This window comes from Clarias gariepinus, chromosome 14 (genome assembly GCF_024256425.1).
Source record: "Clarias gariepinus isolate MV-2021 ecotype Netherlands chromosome 14, CGAR_prim_01v2, whole genome shotgun sequence".
Lineage (NCBI taxonomy): Eukaryota > Metazoa > Chordata > Actinopteri > Siluriformes > Clariidae > Clarias > Clarias gariepinus.
The window spans coordinates 2,539,688-2,564,767 of NC_071113.1; the positions used below are offsets into that span (position 1 = coordinate 2,539,688).

Consider the following 25,080-nt stretch of genomic DNA (forward strand, 5'->3'; position numbering starts at 1 on the left):
TTTAATTTGAAATTATTATAAATTACCTTTTCATAGTTGCATTATTGAAGTTTTTATTATTTACAGTTTTTAATTATTTAATAATTTTTGCTTCTATCTTTATACTTTATTTGTTCTATTTACAGTATCACTAACAAGGAGATATTTACTGAGGGCTTTTACCAGGTCACCATGCTGCCATATCCCGATTCTACATTCCAAGAGCCATACTATGGCAATGTGACCCTAGAAGTGAACCAACAGCTCTACATCGCTGTGCATGTGGATCAGTTTAACAGCAGTCAGATTGCCCTTGTGCTGGACCGCTGCTGGGCCACACCCATCAGTCAGATTGACTATCCGATCTACTGGAATCTGATCGTTAATGAGTAAGAGAAAAAAATGTGTCTGTGACTTTCAGACCCTTCACAATTATCACGTTACAAAGGTTGTACTGTAAATGTAATTATAATTGCCATAGACAAATCTCATTAATCAGTGAAAACAAAAAAAAATAAATAAATATTGTGTAGATGAATGCAATATTTTTAATTCTCTATTTAGGTGTCCAAACCCTGATGATGGCACGGTTGAGGTGTTGCAGAATGGTGCCTCAACATCCAGCCACTTTTCATTCAAGATGTTCACCTTTACTGGCTTCCCTAATAACCTCATCTACCTGCACTGCCAGGTCCATATCTGTCTGGCGGATTCAGGCAACTGTGCTCAGGTAAGTTTCCCCACAAAAGACACTTGAAAAAATGGAATGTTGAAAAAAAATGGAATTAAGTTATATATGAATTATTTATGCAACATCTCCCCTTACATCTTTCTCAGACATGTGATGGAAATCCTTCCAGAAGACGACGATCATCAGATTTCTACGACTCAGCTGAAATTTCAATGGGATTTTAATATGTTTCCAGTTGAAACAAATGAAACTAAATATGTTTTGTTTATTCTATAATTAATGAAAGTGTTGCATTGCATCGAAAATAAATCATTATATAGGCAAGTTATCACAAAATTTAATTTCAGAAATGATATATATCCTTTAAGTTGCATGCTTAAATTGAATTTTTTATACTCATGCAATAAAAAAAGTAATATACTCTATATTCTTTAAATTTCTCTATGTAATCAGTCACAATAAATCTCTACAGCATTTTATTCTTAGTGTTATTATTATTATTATTATTATTATTATTAATATTGTGTTCAAACTGCACATTGAAAGATATGCAATCATAAAATAAATGAATTAATAAATTAATAAATAAATTAATTAGTTAAATAATTAATCAATTAATTAAACTTTTCCTCCCAGAGTTGATTTGAAAATTTCAGTCATACTGTTATTGACATCTCGACTTTCAGATTTCATTCAAAGAGCATTAACTATTTATCAATTACATTGTTATGTATACACAGTAGTGAAACCTTGGATTGCAAGTAACACGGTTTGCAAATTTTGGCTTGGAAAACAAACAAGTCTTGGTTTACGAGCACCAAGTATCATGTATAACGCATGCACTTCTTGTTTTAACGCCAAGCGTCACGTAATCACAACTGAGCCAACGTTTTTCCCTCTCTTGCACTGCGGAATTGTAGGTAATCGTCTCCCCTGCTGGGTCATAGTGCACGTCTCTTACTGGTATAATGAACATCTGTGCTCATGTGTACTGTTTACTATAACACTGTGACCACGTGTGTGTGTAAAACATATTTTATTTTGTGTCTGTACAGTATGTGTGTGTGTGTACAGCGCGCGTGATGAACAAAGCAAAAGCAAGTCTCACTAGAGTGGTTAAAAATCCATTTTCTCTCTCCGTGTCAGCCAGCTATTTGTGTCTGTGTGCATGCGTGTCATTGGACACCGTGCCACACACACACACACACACACACACACACATACTCACAGACCCCTCCTACTTTCGCTTTCACAGACACACACACACACTTTTTTCTCTGCTCTACACAGAAACACTGCTCTGTCATGATTTCTTTTCAAAGGTAAAGTGCAGGCAAATTTTTTTTTACTTTACAGCAGTGTGTCGCTACTTTTATTAGTGTGTTGCTTAATCGAGTGTCTTGTTTCATACAAACTTAATTCTTTTGATTGTGTAAAGCTGCTTTGTGATGATGTAAATCGTTAAAAGAGCTATACAAATAAAATTGAATTTAATTGAATTGTTTATTTTTCCGATAAAACAGTCTTTCCGTTCTGTACGCGTGTGCACACTGATAAGTGAAACACTTATCTGTCAGGATTTTTTTTAACCTTTTTTAAGGCAATACACTCCGATTACAAAAACAAACAAACAAACAAACAACAACAACAACAACAACAACAACAACAACAACAATAAAAACAACAGAACACGAAAATATATGCACTTCATAAACGCTGCCATGTGCAACGGGTGGGGGTGCGCCAATGAGTGCTGCTTTGTTTCAGTCGTAGTATACTACAGTATATCCTGTTCTTGCTGTGAATTTTTTTTGTGTGCATAAGAATTGCATGTCAATGAATATTTCAGAAATCATGGTTATTTTGTTTCTCTTCCCGGCCTCAGTGAAGCCTGTTTTCATGTGAGGAATCAGAACGTATAGGTACAACTATAACACCTAAGAACAACTAAGACCTCAGTAGGAATCCTGAGTGAGGTGTTACTGGGACTTACATATTCATGCAAAGTCATGGATTATTTAGTGAAACAGAGGCTCAGCTGAAAACTAGTTAGGCACATCAGTCCCTTTACCCCAAATAAAAGGTCTTTCTGAAGGTTGTGGTTTAGTTGTTTTGCTGTGGGCACACACTTTCATTAACACTTTCATTAACTCAATTCTGTGTTCAAAAGAATCTGTGAGTTTGATGTTTTTAAATGTAACTTTTTATTAAAACAATACCAATAAACAGATACAAGCAGTGATAGGCTTAATAACAGTTTATTCTTTATACAAATAAAATTGTCAGCTAATGAACCTGATCATCTGTCTAAACAACATTTAACCCATGTTTTGTTTTGTTTTGTTTTTTTAACTCATTATTGTACATCAAATGTCAATAGCTCTGGTTCGATAAGATGTTTGTCCTTACATACAATATATGGCTTGGATTTTCTTTTTAGAATTGATTTATTTTTTCCTTAATATCTTTTATGATAGTTATTTAATTGGCCCTGTTTGTTGTCTTGTTATATTTTGAGATCTTGTGAGTTCCCCCTGTGCCTGTAACTTATTTAATTGTTGTATGTTTTAGGTAGTCTTTTTTTTTGTTTGTCTGTCTAATTCACTTAAGTTTTCTGGTTTGGATTTACCTTTGATTTTATTGACCTGTTCATGTAGTTTTTTGTTGATTTGAATGTCAAATGGTCTTTTCTATCAGTTAATGTATACCTTTTTGATTTATTAAATTTTAATCATTTGCCAGCATCCTTATGGACCTGTTGTCACGCCATCATTGCTGAGGTGGACAGTATGCTATGACAGGGCATCATAGAGGAGTTAACAAGTCCATGGTCAAGCCCCATCATTACAGTACCCAAGCCACTGGAAGTCGTTACAAAAGGCTTTGCCTGGGGGCTGTGGCCTTGTACTGTATTTACAATAGATCCCCCAAACTGTTTACCCTAAGAAGGTATGTGGGTCTGACTTTTCTAAGGTCATTATCAGATAATAAATTAGGATGGAAAGACTGTGCCTCTTTTTGAATATACAGATTATATGAAATGAGAATAGTTGTTTTCAATTTAACATGCTTTATTTAAAATTAGACACTTTAAGCTTTATATACAGTAGCTGTATTTCCCATGTTGGTTTGCCAAGTGTTTGCTGAGTTTCAATTAATTTTAGCAACACATTTCACAAAAATCTCATGGGGACAGAGACATCTGAAAGTGAACCCTGTTCATTTTCTTAATTTTACAAAAACACATTTTTTGTTGATATTTTGTTTATATAAAAATAAACATAATTCCTTATTCAAATGATGTACTACACCTATGTGTTAAAAAAATTTCATTTTGCTATTATAAAAAAAAATGCAACCCCAGAGGGTTATTAAATAATGCATGATTGAGTCTTTTTGACTCTTTGACCTGCCAGATTCAGCAGGTTTTGAAGAACAAAGGACTTCATACTAAATACCGAAGGTCTTTGTTCTTCAAAACCTGCTGGAACTGGGAGGTCAAAGGGTCAAAGAGACGCTAGACTTACCCATGCTTGCTTGACTGCTTCATGAAGCTCATGCACAGAAATTTGACACAGAAGAATTTTCTTGGGAATTTCCTAGTTTGAGTAATTTCCTTTTTTTGCAGAGCAGGACACCGTGGCTTCTAAAAGTATTCTGAAATACTACAAGTTTCGCCATATATTTTCCCATGTATTAACTAAACTATCTGATTCTAATTAGCACAACTCCTCAGCAAGATACATTATGGTAAAACTAAGTCATATTTTATCTCTATACTATCTTAAAGCATATGTTATCTTAATATTTTAGGACACCATTGTACTGTATATGTCTCAAGTGGTCTTATAAATTTATTCTGAAGTCACCTAAAAATAAATTGTGCCATCTCTGTTGGCAACTTTTCTTTAATATAGAATATATACATATACAGTGAGGACTTTCAGCAGGAAAATAAAATTAAAATCAAAACAACACTTTGTCTGCTTAATTATTTCTTCTTAGGAACCCTAAATTGTTTTTTGTTGTTTCAATCTTGCCCAAGTCAAGCAACAGAGGCAACTAGCTTTTGAATTCCCAAATCCATCTCTAACCACTAATTAAGGTCACTACTTATGAGAGCTGTGCTACTTGTGGTAAAAGGCATTATATACCCTAGAGCACTAGCTTTCCATTGAACGCTCTTAGAGATTTAACCCTGGCCCCTGGAGATTAACATAGCTAATACTTTATTGTGGAATATGTAAAAATATGAATATTAACTTATGAGCTATACAGGACTGTCCCCTACTTCCATGGTTTATTCTTCTCACCTTTCGACTACATGGTACAGTTAAGAATTTTACCCCCCTCCCTCACCCCCACTAATACTATTGTGTAATGGATTAATAAATTATGACCTTTATGTTGTTAAAATATACGTCACACAGTATTCCATATTATTCATTTTAATTTCAAATCCACTGTCAAGGAAAATATATTTTTCATTTTCTTAGTTTGAACACATGCAACTAAAGAATTACGGCATATTGTAAAAATCACACTTAGAATCAAATGCCTTAACAGTTTATTATTATTAATTAGCTAAAGAAATTTAGGCAACATGGTACAGATTAACTTAATATATTTGCTTAAAATATTAATGATAAGAAAATAAATGTAAAATTATGCATGCAATTTTTAAAGATATGTATGAATAATGCTTCAATTTTATTTTAGCATCAGTTACTCATTTATTTCTCTACCGCCTTATCCTGTATACAGGGTCACAAGGGCCTTGGAGCCTATCTCAGGAGATTTACACAAGTACACATGACACACTCATGAACACACTATATTCAATTTGGGAATGCCAATTAGCCTAATCAGCATTTCTTAGGGGTGTGGAAGGAAACCGGAGTACCCACCAAGCACCAAACAGAACCCTAAGGCCAGCAACAGACCCTGGAGGTGCAAGGCAATAGTGCTAAGCTACCGTGCTGTCAGCATCAGTTATTTTATAATTATTTTTTAATGCAAAGCAATAAACAAAAAAATGTGTTTAGCTACATAGACTGAAAACAAATCAGAATCCCACTGTAATTTCAGCCGAGTCATAGAAATCAGTAGATCGGCATTTCCTGGAAAGTTCTCCATTACATGGCTGAAAGAGAAGTGAGAGAAGATGTTACATGAATCCTCAATTTGTACAACAAATGCATGGGTTTTTCATCATTCCAAAATATTATTTGTTGGAAAACATACCGAAGCACATTTGCCTGACTCCACCAGACACAGATGGACCTTGCAGTGCAGGTAGATGTGGTTGTTGGGGAAGCCAGTGAACATGAACATCCTGAATGAAAAGTGACTGGATGTTGACACACCATTCTGCAATACCTCAACCGTGCCATCCTCAGGGTTCGGACACCTAAAAAGAGAAAGGTAAATATTTCAGTATTCTTGTGTGGCTTATAGAAAAGTCATATAAACATAACGATTAGTGCATATTTGTTTCTTTTCATGCATTAAACGCAAATTCATGTCATCTATCTTTACTTAAGTTTTCACTTAACATATTAGTTTATAACATGGTAATGATTGCATGTAAGATAAACATTGCATTTTCATAAAGTGCCTAAAGCTGCAGTCACATTCTTTTCCCCCTTACTCATTAACAATCAGATCCCAATAGATGTTATAGTCAGTCTGGTTGAGAGGTGTGGCCCAGCAGCGGTCCATCACAAGAGCGATCTTAGTCTTGTTAAACTGATCCACTTGCACAGCAATATAGAGCGTCTGGTTTACTCCTAGGGTCACATTGCTATGATATGGCTCTCGGAACAATGAACTGGGATACGGGACCATGGTCATCTGGTAATTGCCCACACTAGACAGTTCCTTGTTAATGACACTGTGAAGTGCATAAAAGTATCCAAGAAGACGCAGAAAATATGGGGAAAAAATTACATTTGTAGTCATTATTGGGCACATAATGGATTGAACTTTAGAGTAAAAAGAATATAAATTAAAACTTAATTAAAAACAAAGTAAGCAGATGAAATTTTTATAAAATAGTAAATGGTGCAACAGGTACAGTACATACAAAATGTAAGCTTAAATAAATAAATAAATAATTAAATAAATAAATATGTTAAGATGGCAGTTTGAGTCTTAATGTTGAATAATAATATTGAAACTGTTAATAGATGTATACCCTCCCAACACTTGGATGGCCATGGGAATGGAGACGCTTTGGATGAGTGGATACACACAAGAAAAGGCAAGGTTGAGCCCAGAAACACGACTGATTACACCTTTCCCATCAGTTGTTCCAACATTGTTGACATAGATAATGTGTGTCCGGTTATTCTAAAAAAATAAAATTAAAAAAAATTAGTAAACAACACAAACAGTGCCAGGATTGAGTTGCCCTGTTGCATAATTCCATCAGAGTAGTGTTATTTATCAAAATCTAATTATTTTATGACTGTAAAGTGAAAACTACTCTAAGACACAATATATTTTCTTTTTTCATTAGAGAGCATAAAACAATTTTTTGGATTATATTAGCACACAGAAAATTTGCCATGTTTAAAATTCTTGCCAAAGCCTTGAAGGATGTTACGGCGTGCGCCTATGATTGGGCTTACGCCCAATGCTAATATCGCTTCTCGCTCACTAGCTCATGGCCTTTCCTTCTGCAGCTGTGCGAAGGGGTCTGGGCTTCTTCCTGCACTATCAAACAGCGAGGAGTGTAGCTCGGGGTCTGTTCGGTCACTGGTGCAGAGAGGGGGACGCACTTAAACGCAGAAGAGCGGCTTGCGCACTGGGCAATGGAACGGTCAGGCCATCCCTAAAGAGGAGGGTCAGCGCGAGTCAACCGCGCAGGAGCTGCTGCCCAGACGGGCCCATACTGCTACTTTGCCCACCAGCACCACTCACCAGCCTGTGCGCAGATGCCAGCAGGGCACTGCAAAAAACACCTGCAACATTTTTTACCTTTTTTTTCCATTCTCCCTCCTTTAACCGTTTTCTTTCCTATTTTTCTTGAATAAATGACCCTTTTCCCTGTAAGACCGTGCTTTATGGTGCCGCCAATGCAAATACACCAATTACAGAGGGGTATGAGACAGCACCAGTGAAACCTTCAGCAACTTAATGGTGGTAGGTGCTGCCTGGTGGTAGGTGCTTGACCGGTGGCAGGTGTTTGCCAAGTACTGGGACCCTGAGGGCATTGTTGGGCTGGTAGAGCAGGGTAGGGTCAATTTGACAATGACAAATTATTTTACAAATAAAAATTAGAGAATAAAGCCTCATTAGAGAATAAAGCCTCATTCATGGGGTGCATACTTGTCAACCTCACTAAGTATGGAGGTGTTTTGCTTCATTCCTTTCCAGGAAGACTATACTATATTAATCGTATTGCAAGGCATCAAGTAAAAGATAAAACATTTGGCTCACTTTTGTCTGCAGTTATACATCCATAAATATCACTCATTAAATAAATCAAATCTACAGTAGAAATAAGTATTTTATTTAAGTTTAAAGCAATTTAAAGTTATGCTGGCTTAATACCGTCAAAGTTGTGCCACACATGTTGGCATTACTGTCAAAGCTGAACACCAGCCTGTCACCCTGGAGTCGCCCTTTGCAGTTTGGATCATTAAGGTGAAGAGAATCTGCAGTGTATCCAGCCTCAAAGAGCTGACAGCGAGACAGAGACAGTGATCCAGCACTGCCTGAACATGTTTCATAAGCATCTGAAAATGTAGCCAGAAATATGTAACAGTCAAAAAACAGTGAAATCATTTTCAGGAAACTATGACCAACACATATAGTTTGGGCTAGCAATTTACCGTTGAAATTTACAACTGTTCAGCTATATAAGTAGAATAAATGTAAGTTGCTCTAGATAAAGGTTTGTGCTAGATGGCATAAATATAAATGTATACCAAAGGTGTCCTGGTTAGGCCTTCCATTGTTTACCGAACAGCCACAGCCATAAACTCCATTAAGCTGTATACAAACTTCATCCCATGCACAGCTTAAATTTTGACAAGGCGCTATAAGAAAGATAAACAGGAGAACATTATATTACTAAACTTCCATAGTCTTGTTCCACTTATACCTAGAAATAGAAGTACTGTATAACCATAAATAATAAAGGAATAAACCCTCATGTGGCATGCAATTATATGAAAATACCCAGTTGGAAAACCTAGTTACAGCTTTATTACTGAAAGTTATGTACTTAGTAGTTAAGTACTGACCATTCAACAGTTACACATAATTTTTCTTAATTACACACATTGGAGATCAGTAGGCAGCATTTAAATCGGTAGCCTGCTTATTTAATTTGCAAGGTTGCCATTTAGTTCTATTTGAAGTTATCCTAACAGGAGCAAAACAAGCAGTTTAAAGCATCATTCAATATTACCTTTGAAATCAAATATACAGTACTTTAAAACACAGTATAAAAAACGTAAGTGAGACCCCTGATCAAAATTAAAGAACACTTTAAGATACTTTTCATTTATTGGTACTAATTATCTAACAAGCCAAAATGCACGAGAGGACAGTAGCAGCAACTCTCAATAGAGAACATTGTAGCTGGAATTGCTCACCAGTTCAGCACTGAACAGGTTAAAGCTCTATCTTGGCATATAGTGTCTTGCCAAAAGCTGTGACAAAGAATCAAAAGACTAAGCTAAACTTGCAGTTCGAGCACATTTTGTAGACAGAAGGTAACTGGTCCAACTAGTAAACAGGAGAGAACTAGTTCTATTTCATTATAAATGCAAGTTTAATTTATTTGAGTCAATGGGAAACATCATATCTGGTTTTAAATCGTGGAAAGGCTTAACTCAATGTGTGAAAACAAACGGTGAGGGGACTTTTTTGATAGGGTAAATTTCTACTTCCTTCACTGACAGCATCTCAGCCCTTAATTTTCATGCAAAACAATGGTCTAAGTTCACACCAGAACAGTGTAAAAAAAAAAAGTGATGTGCAGAAGTCATTTTAAGGAATGGCCTCTACACCTTCTACAAATTTTTGATAGCGGTAACACTCAAAACGTTTTGTAACTTTTCATGCTACAATAGGTAATTGTCTAATTTTGGTTACTGTGTTTTTCATAAAATGAAGGTTTTTGTTCATGTACCTTGGTTACTTAGTAAAACATGCTTGTGGAGCAGCAATATACCTTATACTAATATTTCTTCGCATTTAAAATGATATAAAAACCAAGTCCTAATTAATTATCTAATTTCCATATTCACTCTATAAATATGCATTTATACATTCCTTATACAGTTTAAATGATGTCCTTGGGAATAATGCTTCCTATAAAATAATAATGTTTTAAAATTGCCATGTTAAAATAAACCTTTTTTTTTTTTGAGAAATACAGTACATACTACAACTTCATCTAAAAGAAGAAGGCTACTTAAAAAAAAAAAAAACTACCTGTAGGTGAAGTAGGAACAGGAAAAACCCAGTAACCAGGGATATTGACATTACTAGTTAAAGGCAGTTGAGAAGAATCATTTACAGGAATCTTGACAAAGTCACTGTTTTCCACATCATAGCCGGCCTAGAAAGTTTCAAACACATGCATTTTGCATGACATAAGAAATATGTGAAAGATTTGTTTCTGCATATTTCTTGGCTATAATGTATTGATAATATAAATGTTCTTACCAGCCAGTAAGATGAGGGAATAGAAGGAACATGCCCATACCATATCACCATGAAAGAATAGTTATTAACATCTGAGATCAAGCCAAATTGAAATGTTGCATTCTGACAGAGAGAGAGAGAGATTTTAGGTTTAGGTTTATAGATTTTGGAGCTGATTTATCAATATTTCATTGCAGTTGTGGATGATTAAAACATCAAATTTTCATCATCTTTTTAAATGGCCGGAGAATTTATTTGTATTGACTCTTACCCCTAATGTGGATTCAGTTGGAACATTCCACCAAGCGGAGACAAAAACCCAGGAAGCAGAAAAGTTAAGATTGGGGTAAAATACTTTTATTATTTGTGTGGCTGAATTTAGAAGACTGCCACTTGTTGCCTGCTCATGGGTCCAGGTTCCTCCTTTATTAATATCGAGATCAGTCCACAGGGGAGCAATGACATCTTTGCCAAGTTTTGGATTGGGTATTTCATCATCGTTATTTGGAACAAAGAAAGCCACATAACCGTCCACACTCAGCTGAGAGAGAAGAGATATATAAAGCTAAAGTTTAGAAGGCACTTTACTTTAAGGGAAACTGTGCAGTGCCTTAATACGACAGACATTACCACTGTATACATATTTTATAATGCAAAGCTGGAGAATGTGTGAAACCCACGTCAAAACATGAAGAATTGTTTATAAGACTTATGCACTTACTTTGCTATTTTCGTCTATATAAATAAAATAAAGGTTTTGTCTGTACATTGGTCAAAACTCGCTTTATTAATAATATCTCTACGTTTTATACATTGGAGGACCAGAAACAAGTCTCAAAAGCTTCTGTCTGTGGGTCTGTATGTCTGTCTAGCCAGAAATCTTCACATCATGCAAAACCTCCTGAACAAAACTCAGAGAATAAAACTAGCAGTACGTAGGTACCTGACTGAAGCTAATCTTGACTAAAGTTGATCATAGAAACGATACTATGAAGTTATTTGTCAGATTTAATAATCTACAAAAAAATTTTTAATATCTATAAAATAAACCAGACATGAATCAACTCACAGAAAACCTCACCTCAATTACAGAGAATCTTCACAGAAATATCACTGATGAAATCAGCTCATTTTTTAGCTTTAATCGTGTAACTATTTCTACAGATGGAACTCTTTTTCTATCAGCAACAGGTCTTTATGCTAGTACTTACATACAGCTCAGTGTACGTTCTTCCAGCATACACAATGGGTTGCTGCAGCTGAATTGTTTGATAACCTCCATCAAAATCTTGAATCACTTCTGGTGAATCTAAAAGTAAATTAATGAAAACTTTACCTTATAATTAAGAAATGTGAGTGACACTGAGATTGTACATTTATTGTAAAATGTTTTTTTTTTGTTTTGTTTTTTTACCGTAATTAAACGTTTAGTTGGTCATGCTGATGTTAAAAAGTGACTGTACTGGGGGAGGGGTTATTTTACTTTAAAAAATATTTTACTTCTCTTCACCTCTTTTGGTATGTTATGGTTATCTTAAAGTCTGTCCATTTGTGAGGCAACTGCTAGTGTCACATTTACAGGATCAATCAAAAGTTTGGACACAAGATTCCACAAAATTTTTTTTCTATTAATTATAGGAGATTTATATACTGTAAGCCATGTGCTTCATTAATACCTACAGTATACATATAATAAAACTGTAAAATTAGTGAGTAATTAAAGATATTTTCGAAAATAAGGGGGGATAAGATAAGTAATAGAAGACAGCATGATGGTTTTTGAAATCTTTGTCTGTCTGTCTGACTGTGCACACATCACATAAAAACTACTACTACTAAATCCCCTATGAATTTGAATAGGGTTTTTACAGGTATATTTGGCGGAGCTTGAGCTAACTATTACTGACGAGCTGCTGTACTTCATCACGTCTAAATATACTAAGTTAAAATTGTAATATTAAATGCCATTATAACATAAAAATGTATCTTAAAAAAAATCATTTTTTAAATATGCGCTTATGAGATGAAATTTAGTTATTAACATGATTTTACACCTTCATTGTGCACACTTCATGCTAACACAAAATTTTAGTTAATTAAAAATTTCAACAGATGGTATGGTCCTAGTATGGTAGTAATTTTTATGTGATTTCACTTACTTTTAGGTACCCATTGGAACATAATAGTCATTCTCTGTAGTCAATTTGAGAGGTGCTTGCCTAGGAATCCAAGCTATACATAGGATGGGAAATTGTACGTGCAAAAGCTAACCATATAAGGCCTCCTGGAATGTGCTTGCCCAGGAAGGTGAGGTATACATAGAACGGGGGAATTTAAGGAAACCCAGCTGTTGTGGAACATCACTGTATACTGAATACTCCATTGTTTCAGAGGGTATTTAAACGAAAAGCGTTCAGAGCTCAGTGTGACACTGCAGTCTCCCCCGGCCGTTATTGCATGATAAATAAAGGTCGTTATCTTCTGAAAACCAAAGCCTGAGTCTTCAATTAATTTCCACGACATATTGGCGCTGCGAGCAGGGTGGAAAAGGGGCAAAGGTGACTTCATCGGCATGGGCTTCCTTGGCGAGCAGCACAAACATGTGGCCACGTACAAAGGTAAGCAACTTTTGCTTATGTACTTAGTTTGTGTTGTTCGCTGGGATCACCCGTGTCGGTAAGAATGCCTTTAAAGACCTCTCCAAATTAAAGTAGTTTTGGATGGGCTTTGTTTTCAGGAAAGAATGCATGCATCAGCTTACAGTACTAACTGTTATACTGATAGTAATTTGATAAATTAAGCATGCATTGGTCTGTTATGTTGTCAAGAGGGCTTTGATTAGATGGCAGCATGACAAGACAAGTATGAGAGAGCGCATTTGAGCATCTATTTGTGTTAAAGAGAGAGAGTGGCTCGGTATTAATCTGTACCCATTGTCAAGAGGGCCTAGATTGGATGGCAATGGGAAAGAAGCAGTTAATAAGGAATTGCGCTTAATTAGTTATACTGCTTGTGTAAGGGTACACAGCAGCTAAATATTTATAAATAACGTTTTATGAGGAATGTACAGATGTATGTCGATAATGTGTAGCCACCGAAAAATTATTGTATGAGGCTGGTGGTGAAGTTTTATATAGATATCTTTTTATGAGCAATATACGAAAGTATATGAATTTATATTTATATCTAAGTATGAGGAGCACCGCTGTGTGCCATAAAGTTAAAGGCAATTGCAATTGGTTGTGTCTAATTGATGTTGTGTCTGTCTAAAACTGTCTGAATGCAAGGGAGCTCTTTGTGTGCCTGTGTGAGAGAGAGAGAGAGAGAGAGAGAGAGAGAGAGAGAGTCTGGTTTAGTGATATTATAAGCTGTGTCCAGTGAACAGGGCTTGACCCCTGAGCAGAGGGGGGGACAGCTGCTGCCAGACCGGAGACGCCTGTGTGTATGAAGGCCTTATTAAAAATTAATAATATATAAATAAAAAATAGTAAATAAATAAATAAATAAATAAATAAAAATTAAATAAAATAAATGAAAAAAGAAAAATAAAAGTAAAAATAATAAAGAAAATAATAAAGAAATAAAGGAATCAAGAAAGTAATGAGCCCTTATTAGAATATAAGAGAGACAAGTATGGATAAATTAGCCCTATTTTCTAGAGAAAACAGGGAAAAGGTACGAAGTATAAATATATAAATAAAGAAATACAGTGGAGTTGTCACTGTTCTATGAATAAAGAAATATTGTGAAGTTGTCACGGTTAACATCAGAAGGTGCCATGTGTCCAGGCTCCATTTTGTAAGTTTAGGTTCCTTTTGTGTTTCTTTGGTTCTAAACTTCATTTCTTAGAATGCACCTCGGTCGGGTGAGCGCTCACCTGAGCTGAGGTATTATCAGTCGATCATAAATAACATTGTGTTCTAGTTGTTGGGTATCTGTTGTGTTTAAGTGTTGGTTAGTTAATTGGTTGTTGAATTTCCTCTGTGTCTGTGTGGTTCATTCCATTTCCATTGTTCCTATGCCATTCAATTAAGCTGCTTAAACTGATTGAATGATTCTTCATGTATTAGGTTGTTCTAGTGTCATAATCTCTTTGTTTCTGGATATAGTCTGTTCTGGTTAGCTCTTATAAGTTATGGTTAGCTCTTATGTTTAGGTTTTTATGTTTCTCTCCTAGTCTTGTTAGCTCATGTTATATTTAGGTTCTTGTGTAGGTTAAGCTCCTTATTTAGTTCAGCTCCTGGTTGGTTTAGCTCTGGTTACGTTAGCTTCTCTTTGCTCATGTTCTGTTTCCTTTATTAAAAGACTTTTCCAAAGTATTCACCTCTGCACATATACCTCATCTAAATCCCACACATAGCACTGTGTGACAGGAGTGGTGAATGTGTCTGAACCAATATTAATACTGTGGCATTAATCGGTTATAGATAAAAGTAGTCACTGTGGTTAAACATAGACTGTACTGGCTGGCAAGTCCTATAGTGAAATATTGTATATTAGAGGGTGGTTATCATTGTTGAGGTTTGTTAAGAAAGGAAGATAAATCTGTGATTATACAATATTGTATGCTGTAAGTAAATTTAGTCACTAAGTATAGTGCATAATCAGAAAATAAAGCAAGAATATCTAAGTTGTGGTGACATAAAGAATAAAAGTGATAAAGAAACTGTGGAAAAATTATAAGGCGGCGGCAAAAGAAGAAAAATGTGTTCAAAGAGGGTTAAAGAGACAGCAGGAGTGAGAAGTCCTAGCTCTGTTTAAGAAAGAAGGAGAGGAGTTGATACAGAAGAAAGAGAAGGGATAGGAAAATGGATAGAGAAGAAAGCACACTGCTAGATTGTTATGAGGAGATAAGGGCAGATACAGAAAGTAAAAAAGGTATGGGAAGCAAGTGAAGAAAGGTTAGTCAAGGGCATTATAAAACCCAGACGAGTAAGAAGTAAAATGGATACAATTTTAAGGAATCGGCATAGATCTTTGTACAGTGGAGAAGATGATGGTAAAAAGGATTTGTCATTTAATATGGGCAGTGGGAAACAGGGAAGGAATACTGGGAGACTTAGGCACCTAGCTCCACAATTCCCAATTTTAATTAAAGGTGCACAGAGATATTATGTACCATGGGCAACTCAAGATCTCGAGGGACTTGTCAACTGCCTCCCTAACATTCACGAAGGGGCAGGGAAATGGATTAAGGTCTTAGAAGAGAAGACCTCAGGCAAGCTTCTGTCGGTGGGAACTATGAATGCAAGAGACTGAAAACTCAAAACTGTACATTCAGAAGCAGTTAAAAAGGTGGAGCAAGAAGCTGAAAAGTGATCCTGAGGAAGATGCACTGTTGTCTACACTATTCCGACACACTGTAGGAAATGCCATGCCTCAACGGGTGAAAAGTAAACTGGAGGATGTGGTCGGCTTAATCTCTAAATCATACAAAGAGTTCTGTAATCATGTCTCACATGTTGTTGAACAAAATAGAAGACGAGCAGAACTTAAGAACTCAAGAACATAAACTGTACAGAAAACTGACTCAGTTACAGCTCGAGGAGCTTATGAAGAGAAATAAAAAAGTCCAAGTTACCCTGGTAACAAAAGAAGCAGGGCAAATGTCTGTGAGAGGCCCAAACCCTTTACTGATGATCCAGCCAGCAGCAGTCACAGCAACGGCAGCATCAGCGACACTTCCCAAGCTCACACCAGATGCCTGAACCGGACACTCATGCGAACTTTGCCCCCAGAGTATGTTGGGGGTGTGGACAGCCTGGACATAACCGATACATTTGCCTAACACATCCAGGGCTCAGCCCTCGAGGGGTGTGAAGGGAGGGGAGTTGTAACAACCCCCTCGAGATCAAGTTAAAGGCCCAATAAACCCATAGGGGGGGATCCAAAACAGGGGTATTAGGGGTGCCCAGAGAGTGCTACAGGGGAGAATCAGTTAGCTAGTTTAATAACTAATGCTGAACAAGAACCCATGTTACACATTGGGGTAGATGGGGAAAAATACACCCATGTTAGTTGAAACAGGAGCAGTGTATACCTGCTTAAATTTAAGAGATGCCCGCCCAAGTCCGTCTACAATTAACAATAAGTGTAACCATATCTGTATTAGGCTTGAGTCAGACACCAGTTAATTAATTAAGCAGAGATGCATTATGTAAATTAGGTTAGACTTTAAATATGACTTCAAATATGGTGTTCTCTAAAAGGTGTACTGTATGTTGACCTGAAAAGTATTAAAATCAAATGGCAATGGCAGAACCACAAGTAAATGTGTATTGGATAGGGGAGCTAGAGAGGGAGTTAAGTCAAATAATTAATAAGTGGGGAAGATTCATTAAATCACAAATCCTGGAGGTACCCACCGCGGCTTTTCACTTCACAATGATGTATGACTTAACTAAGGATACTGACTTAGAACAAACATGGCAGGAAGAAACAAAAGAGCACAAGGTTAAATTAGTTACACTGTACATCATTATCGGTCGACAAGGAGCAGCAATCAGTGTACATGAGTGATTTTGGGAAGAGGTGGTTTAATGTAACTGATTCTGGTCCTCAGGTGACATTATATGTAGGACAAAATGACAAGATCAAAGGACTTAGAACCAAGGATGAAGGAAGCTAAAGAAGTCCAGTGGAAGTCAACCATAAACCTGTTGATTTTCATTCTGCAGATGAAAACCTGTATCAAAATTTTGTGTGGTAATAACTTGATTGGTATTCCTTAGAAGATTGTAGTCAGCCACAAATCACAAACATAAATGGCATCAGCATCTGAGGTAGTTGAGACTGTTGAAGATGAATTGTTTAGGGAAATGAAGAGTCAGATCCCACCTGATTTATAGTCTCGCTATGATACAGATGTAGACCTAATTAAATCAGCCAGCCGGTTCAAGAACAACTTAAACCAAATGTAAACCTGCCCAGAATAAGATAATATCCTTTGCGCCCTGAAACAGAAGCTGGCATAAAACATACTATTAAAGGCCTGGTAAAAGCATCGGTACTAGGATAAACAACCATTTGCTGTAATACTCCAATTTTCCCGGTTATCAAGCCAGGTAAAAATAAATGGCGTTTTGTGCATAATTTGTAAGCAATTGATAGTATAATAGAGGATTATCCAGCAGATGTTCCAGATCCACACATTGCTAACCAATGTCCCACTCGAAGCCAAGTATTTTACTGTAATTGATCTTTGTTCAGCCTTCTTCAGTATTCCAGTGATGGAAGAGAGTAGATATTTATTTACATTTACATATGCTGGTAAACATTATATGTACCAAAAATGCCACGGAGATTTAAACACTCACGGCATATATTTCATCAGGTTTTAAAAGCTGATTTAGCAGATTTAATGATATACGGTAACCTTTACTCTAGTTTATGGATGATTGCTTAATATGCTCGTCATCATTAGAAACATGCCATAGGGATTTCATTCAAGAGACTCAGTAAGTTAGCAAAAGGAGGTCATAAAGTGTCTAAAGCTTAACTACAACTTAACTTAAGTTGAATATTTAGGGCAGCTAATTTCACATGGTACAATAGCCATAGCGCATACTCAATTAGAAGGAATAAGTAAAGCACCATTGCCACAAACAGTAAAACAGTTGATGACCTCTCTAGGCTTAATAGGCTTTAATCCTAACTGAATTGGGAAGTGTGCAGTAAAAACGTAATGAGAGAAGAAGAACTGCAAGATTGTGCTCCAGTTAAATGGAACACAAACACGGTTAGCATTTGAATCACTCAAAAAGAAAAGTAGACAGCACCAATTTAGTTATACCTGGTTATACCAAAATGTTCTATATGTATGTGGCTAACCAAGCGGATGGATATGCCTCTGCTGTGTTGATGCCGGAAACCTGCAGTGGAAGAAGGAAACACCCCCTAGTTTATTACAGCACTAAGCTAGATAATGTAGCGCAAGGTTACCCACCATTCCATCAGCAGGGACTTGCAGCAGTACATTATGCATATGACAAAGCATCTACATTGACTATGGGTTATCCAGTAACCATTTTGCACACCATAAAGTTGTAGAAGTAATAGAGCAAGGGAAATTGTTCTAACTCAAGATTGCATTCTTGCATATTTTTCACTGCTCTCATTCTCTGACCTTACTATAAAGAGGTGTAACACAGATAACCCATCTGAATTAATTCCTTTAGACTATGAAGGAGTGTCTCATAATTGTGTGGCAAATTCATTAGCATTTACTAGGTTACGATCTGATCTTGAGTCTAAACCGATTGCGGAAGCAGAAGTCACTTACTTTGTCGATGGTTCTAGTTTTAGAGACCATGTAGGAAGACACAGAATATGCAGTAATAAGGAAAGATGGAGAAAATTTCAAACCCATCTTATCTTAGCATACTTCACAACCATGTTCTGCTCAAGTTACAGCCTATCCGCATGGGGTAGGTCATCTGTTTACAGCAGTGTGAACGTAAAGATGGGTTAAAAGGAGTGACAGAACTCTCATTCAGCATGTTGAACAAACAAGTAAACTAATGTCTGTTAGGATGCTAGCAAGACGGTTATTATGTCACTAAAGGTAACAACACACTGTAGCAGACTTAGAATCAAAGCAAGCATCAAAGTGTCAACTGGCATTGCAGGTGCCAATAGTCCTTAGAACCGCAGCCTAAGTTGGAGGATGCACAAGGTATTTGGCGTTTACATAAAAGTCTGATCATAGCACCCACAGCACGGTTAAACAGATTTAGTTTCAGATGTTCGTGGATTTGACCATTGTGCTAGAGAAGAGATTGTGAGAAAAATCAAGCTGTATGCTATAGATGATGAGTGTCTAGCTTCATGTAAGATATGTGCTAAGCATAATGTCAAAAAGGAACAGCGACATCCGTTGGTCATATATCGGTACCAGAAGGACCTTTTAAGCACTTGGTTATAGATTATATGGAAATAATAATGCATGCTCGAGGCAAAAGGTACATGCCTGTAATAATAGACAGATTTAATAGATGGGTAGAAGCAATGCCTTCTGCAGATGAAGGGGCCAGAACAGTTATCAAATTCCTCACAAGGGAAGTGATGTCTAGGTTTGGAATTCCGTCAAAAATCTGTTCAGATAATAGATCAGTGTTCATTTAGAAAACTGTTAACAACAGTTAAGAATAAAAAGTTTTGGATATGTCTATCATTCACAGTCCCAGGGTATGGTAGAAAGAATAAACGGCACTCTCAAAGTCAAGCTTAACAATATTCGTGCTAGTACAAACCTTAACTGGGTTGATATATTACCTCTTGCATTAGTGAGCTATCGCATGCAAATTAACAGAAATACATACTTAACCCCGCATGAAATGCTAACGGGTCGACTCATGCCTGTGCAATTCTGTAGGGGGCCATATAAAGGCCCACTGCTAAAACAATTGCAATTAAAACTCAGATTATATATGATGAAGCTAACTGCCATATATAAAGCAATCTATGTGCAGGAAAAGAGCAAAAAGGCGGAGGAAGGAAAAGACATTCCATGTCCCATCAATCCAGGAGACCAGGTCTATCTATCTGTGAGTGTTAAGGAGGAAGTGGCACAAGGCCAGGAGGCAGGGGCCCTACGAAGTTCTGGCAGCCACTCCAACCACGATTCAAATGAAAGGCAAAACCACGTGATATCCCTTGAACCATTACACAAGAGTCCCCAAAACAAGTACCAGAGAAGAAGGAAAAAGAGAGGGGAACCTAACATCCTATAGTAGCAAAGTGCAAAGAAATTAAATCCTAATTGGAGAAATAACCAACTATTGGCACAAGTTGGACACCAAATTGCGCAGCGTTAAACACTCCGCTGCTCCAAATTAAGTATAAGAATCTGCTTGAAAGCAGCATCCGCTTCTCATACAGATGAAACTGACTGACTGACTTTGACCAGTATTTCCCCTGACTTACCCGACATGACAAACAGTTGTACAGATTATATGTGACAATGACTCATGTCCACTATGTGGTATAAATGCAATTCTGTTTAACCAAACCTATATTACTTTCACAGATAACGCAGCAGCATTGACAATTAATTTAATTCCCTCAACAGGAAAAGTGCCCAAGAATGAAGCAAGCTGTAAACAACTTATGACCATGTGTAATGCCACTAAACAATGATCTCTTTAATTCCAGATACAGAAATTTTATTGAAGCAGCTGATGGTTGACTTTACTGTGTCTAAAGTTATAAATTATATTTATATCTAACCAAAGACTTTTAACTTAACAGCATTTTAATCTAGCATTTTCTGTTTTGGACACAGTCATCAAGAATATCCTTACCTCACCCATGTGTAACTTTAATATGAGACTTTACTGATTCATATGTTGATGCGTATCCTCCACGGCAAAAGATGAAAAACACGAGCCCATAATGAAGTGCTAGTAACCTCTCTTGTGGGCTCCAACTGACTCTCTACGATGTGCAAAGCATCTGGGTTGAAGATTCGTATATTACGACAAGGCGGTTAAAATCCTATCAACTTTTGAAAATGGACTGTGGGTTTCATATTTCAATTTATACATGTTTCATTTAGATTGTAAACGTTGTCCAACTAGTGTAATCCTAGAAAGTCACTGTATTAATTGCATTGTATGTCATGTTATTGTGTTATGGAAAGTATAATGTCATGGAGGTCAGTCTTTTACTCTTGTCCCAATTGTCAAAAGTAAGGAAAGAGACGTTTGGTTGATACTCCCCTAAAGTGCGAATACATAGGTTGGTTATTGATAAAATCCAGTGATTTGATTTAATCACCAGATTAGTGTAAGGACAACTAACACATGGATTTGCACTCTAGATTGACCAATTAATGTGGGACTTGTAAGTCCCAAAGGGGGGATATATGGTAGTAATTTTTATGTGATTTCACTTACTTTTAGGTACCCATTGGAACATAATAGTCATTCTCTGTAGTCAATTTGAGAGGTGCTTGCCTAGGAATCCAAGCTATACATAGGATGGGAAATTGTACGTGCAAAAGCTAACCATATAAGGCCTCCTGGAATGTGCTTGCCCAGGAAGGTGAGGTATACATAGAACGGGGGAATTTAAGGAAACCCAGCTGTTGTGGAACATCACTGTATACTGAATACTCCATTGTTTCAGAGGGTATTTAAACGAAAAGCGTTCAGAGCTCAGTGTGACACTGCAGTCTCCCCCGGCCGTTATTGCATGATAAATAAAGGTCGTTATCTTCTGAAAACCAAAGCCTGAGTCTTCAATTAATTTCCACGACACTAGCAACATTTAAATGAACATTGGTTTAAACTTTAATATGCAAATTAGATATGATGAATTAAAACCACAATGATGTTTAAACATTTGAATAAAATTCAGTGCATTAAAGAAAGATGTAATGGGTGAAAATAATGCTTATGCATTCCTGCCAATAGTTAAACTTTACCTGACAGTGGCGGCGATGATTTGCTGCTGTCTGAAAGAAACATTTTTATATGATTATCATCTGTGGACCAAATCATGATGGTACCACAGCTGCACATTTCTGACAGTCTTAGGAAGCAAAATTCACCATGCCCTCCAAGGAAGAAGGATGGCATATATGAACTCCCATCATCCCATACATCATAGTGACTCTAGCCAATAAAAAGACAGCTGATACTTATCTGAACTGAACTCCTATTCATTATTATTAAAAAAGTAAAATTCCATACAGTACCATGTCAAAACAACTACTAAATATAAGGAACAACAGAAGCTGTATATACATATACATACAATACATACACACACCATACTGTTTTACTGCTTTGTACTCTCTTTTAACACAGCTGCATTTTATGAGAATTTATAGTACAGACTTCAACATCCTTTAAAAAAAAAACTACCTGTAGGTAAAGTAGGAACTGCAAAAGCCCAGTAACCGGGGATGTTAACATTACTAGTTAAAGGCAGTTGAGAAGAATCATTTACTGGAATCTTGACAAAGTCACTGTTTTTCACATCATATCCAGCCTAAAAAAAACAGTAAATTTAAAGTATATTCATTTTACACACCCCATGAGAAATATGCAAGGAGTGGATTTCTGTGTATTTTTTTGCTATATTATTTTGATAATACAATAATATAATAGTCCTTACCAGCCAGTGAGGTGAGGGAATATATGGAACATACTCATACCACATCACCATGAAAGAACGATCATTATCATCTGATATCAAAGCCAACTGGAATCTAGTATTCTGATGGAGAAAGTTTTTTGTTTTTTAGGATTGTAGATTTTAGAGATCATTTATTAATTTACAGTAGTTTATTGCTGTTTTTTTGACGACCAAACAAAAAATTTCCCTGTCAGGATTTCAAATGTTTAACTGAATCATTTGCATTAACCCTTACCTTTGAACATGATTCAATGGGAATATTCCACCAAGTGGTGACAAAAACCCAGGAAGCAGAAAAGTTAAGATTAGGGTAAAATATGTTAATCATTTTCGTAGCTTGAATTTTAAGAGATTTTTTTGTCTGCTCATAAGTCCACTTTTCTGCTTTCTTAACATTTAGATTAGTCCACAGTGGAGCGATCATGTCCTTGCCAATGTGTGGGTTGGGTATTTCATCATTGACATTTGGAACGTAGAATGCCACATAACCATTTACACTCAGCTGAGAGAGAAAATATATAAATTATTAATCAACCAGCAGAAAACAAGTTTAGAAGAAGAAGTGTCTACGTAGTGCCATCATACTGCATTTATTACCACTGCATTAATATTTCATAGACAAGGCTGGAGAATTAATGAAACATGAATTTATTAAAACATGAAGAATACTTTAAAGACCTTATGTGGTTATTTTGCTGTTTCCATACTTACATATAGCTCAGTGTATTTTCTTCCAGCATACAAGAGAGATTGCTCTAGTGTGATTTTTTTATAACCTTTATCTAGGTCTTGTATCACTTGAGGTGAATCTGCAAAAAAAATGCCCAGTAAATGACATTGAGAACCTATGTTTAATGCTGTACATAAGTAAAGTGGATTCAAAATGTTCACTCATATGACAGGGCTACTTATGTGTACTCTCTCAAAGGGATGTGATTTCAGGGACAAGCAACGTTTAAAGTTACATTGCCTCAAGTTTTTAATGTGAAACTTTTATAGAATTCAGTAAAGCCACAGTTGGTTTTGTGGATGGATATGATGTTCACATATTCAAATATAATTCAGTATGTTGAATGATGATAAAATGGGTGGCAATAATGTTGATACATTTATGCAATTAAGATTTACCTGACAGTGGTGATGATGATTTTTTGCTGTTGTCTTGCTCTATTGGCCCAACACCATGTGAGAGACATGAGAGGAAAAGACTCATACATTATAACTCATATGCAATGAGATACAACATAATCAGTTATAAAAAACATGAAAAAGTAATTGTGTTAAATAAATGTCTTAAGTCAAATGCCTTAAGCATCCTAATGTTTTATTACAAACTCAATTCCAAAAAAGTTGGGACATGTACAAATTGTAAATAAAAATAGAATGCAATGAAGTGAAAATTTCAATATTTTATTCAGAATGGAATATAGATAACATATCAAATGTTGAAAGTGAGACATTTTAAAATGTTATGCCAAATATTGGCTTATTTTGGATATTATGAGAGCTACACATTCCAAAAAAGTTGGGACAGGTGGCAATAAGAGGCTGGAAAAGTTAAATGTCATATAAAAAGCAGCTGAGGGACCAATTTGCAACCTGTTAGGTCAATTGGCAACATGATTGGGTATAAAAAGAGCCTCTCAGATTGGCAGTGGCTCTCAGAAGTCAAGATGGGCAAAGGATCATCAATTTCTCCAACGCTGCGGCAAAAAAATATTGGCTTCATATTAGAAAGGAGTTGAAAAGTTTGAAGTTATCATTATCTACAGTGCAGAATCTGGAACAATCTCTGTGCGTAAGGGTAAAGGCCGGAAGACCATACTGGATGCCTGTTTCCAGGAATCATATCCAGGAATGCTACTGTAATGAATATCACAACATGGGCTCAGGAATACTTCCAGAAAACATTGTCGGTGAACGCAATCCACCATGACATCCGTTGTTGCCGGCTAAAACTCTATAGGTCAAAAAAGAAGCCATATCTAAACATGATCCAGAAGTGCAGGCGTTTTCTCTGGGCCAAAGCTTATTTAAAATGGACTGTGGCAAAGTGGAAAACTGTTCTGTGGTCAGACAAATCAAAATGTAAGGTTCTTTTTGGGAAACTTGGACGCCATGTCATCCGGACTAAAGAAGAATATATATATATATATATATATATATATATATATATATATATATATATATACACATACACACACAATTATATATATGATATATGATATAATGTGTGGAAATAATGTTATTTATTAATGTTTAATGTTTTTTAATGTTATACATTTATATAGTAAGCCTTACCTGAATGTGAAGGTGATGATTTGTTTCTGTTGTCTTGCTCTACTGCCCCAACACCATATAAGAGAGTGACACAAAAGAAAAGGCTATAAATCATATCCAACCACAAACACTATAAAATGTAATAAAAAAGTAATTGTGTTTAATATACAGTATGAAAGTCATAATTCTTAGGCACCCTGACTTTTCTTTTCCCATCCACCGCAGCTGACTCTGTCTTAAGGATCTTGAGGCATTCTCAAGGTCCTGGTCCTTGGGCCACCCCATGGCCAAGAACATCTTCCTAGAGAGGCGTCCTGGTGATATCA

General features: G+C 36.2%; 2 protein-coding genes across 2 annotated transcripts; one reads left to right on the forward strand and one right to left on the reverse strand.

Moving 5' to 3' along the window:
* The first annotated feature begins 101 nt into the window (after positions 1-101).
* On the forward strand, positions 102-1,024 carry LOC128540948 (uromodulin-like). The gene is made up of 3 exons (XM_053510964.1): positions 102-368; positions 544-709; positions 817-1,024. The coding sequence occupies exons 1-3, from the start codon at positions 172-174 to the stop codon at positions 892-894; spliced, it is 441 nt and encodes a 146-aa protein (XP_053366939.1). The 5' UTR covers positions 102-171; the 3' UTR covers positions 895-1,024.
* A 4,423-nt stretch (positions 1,025-5,447) lies between these two features.
* Positions 5,448-22,995, reverse strand: LOC128541447 (pancreatic secretory granule membrane major glycoprotein GP2-like). The gene is made up of 13 exons (XM_053511866.1): positions 22,454-22,995; positions 22,201-22,327; positions 21,759-21,788; positions 11,545-11,642; positions 10,605-10,874; positions 10,355-10,456; positions 10,121-10,247; positions 8,605-8,715; positions 8,228-8,412; positions 6,867-7,021; positions 6,321-6,563; positions 5,915-6,080; positions 5,448-5,813 (listed from the first exon to the last, which is right to left on the reverse strand). The coding sequence occupies exons 1-13, from the start codon at positions 22,502-22,504 to the stop codon at positions 5,736-5,738; spliced, it is 1,743 nt and encodes a 580-aa protein (XP_053367841.1). The 5' UTR covers positions 22,505-22,995; the 3' UTR covers positions 5,448-5,735.
* Between the last annotated feature and the right edge of the window lie 2,085 nt (positions 22,996-25,080).

Excerpts from the sequence above, each read along its gene's own strand:
- LOC128540948 (XM_053510964.1), top strand. The coding sequence starts at position 172 with ATGCTGCCATATCCCGATTCTACATTCCAAGAGCCATACTATGGCAAT. Across the intron at positions 369-543 it reads TGGAATCTGATCGTTAATGA|GTGTCCAAACCCTGATGATG; the intron begins GTAAGAGAAAAA and ends TTCTCTATTTAG. Across the intron at positions 710-816 it reads ATTCAGGCAACTGTGCTCAG|ACATGTGATGGAAATCCTTC; the intron begins GTAAGTTTCCCC and ends CATCTTTCTCAG.
- LOC128541447 (XM_053511866.1), bottom strand. The coding sequence starts at position 22,504 with ATGGTGATGTGGTATGAGTATGTTCCATATATTCCCTCACCTCACTGG. Across the intron at positions 21,789-22,200 it reads AGTTCCTACTTTACCTACAG|ACAGCAGCAAATCATCGCCG; the intron begins GTAGTTTTTTTT and ends TGTTTCTTTCAG. Across the intron at positions 6,564-6,866 it reads GCCATCCAAGTGTTGGGAGG|TGTCATTAACAAGGAACTGT; the intron begins GTATACATCTAT and ends TGCACTTCACAG.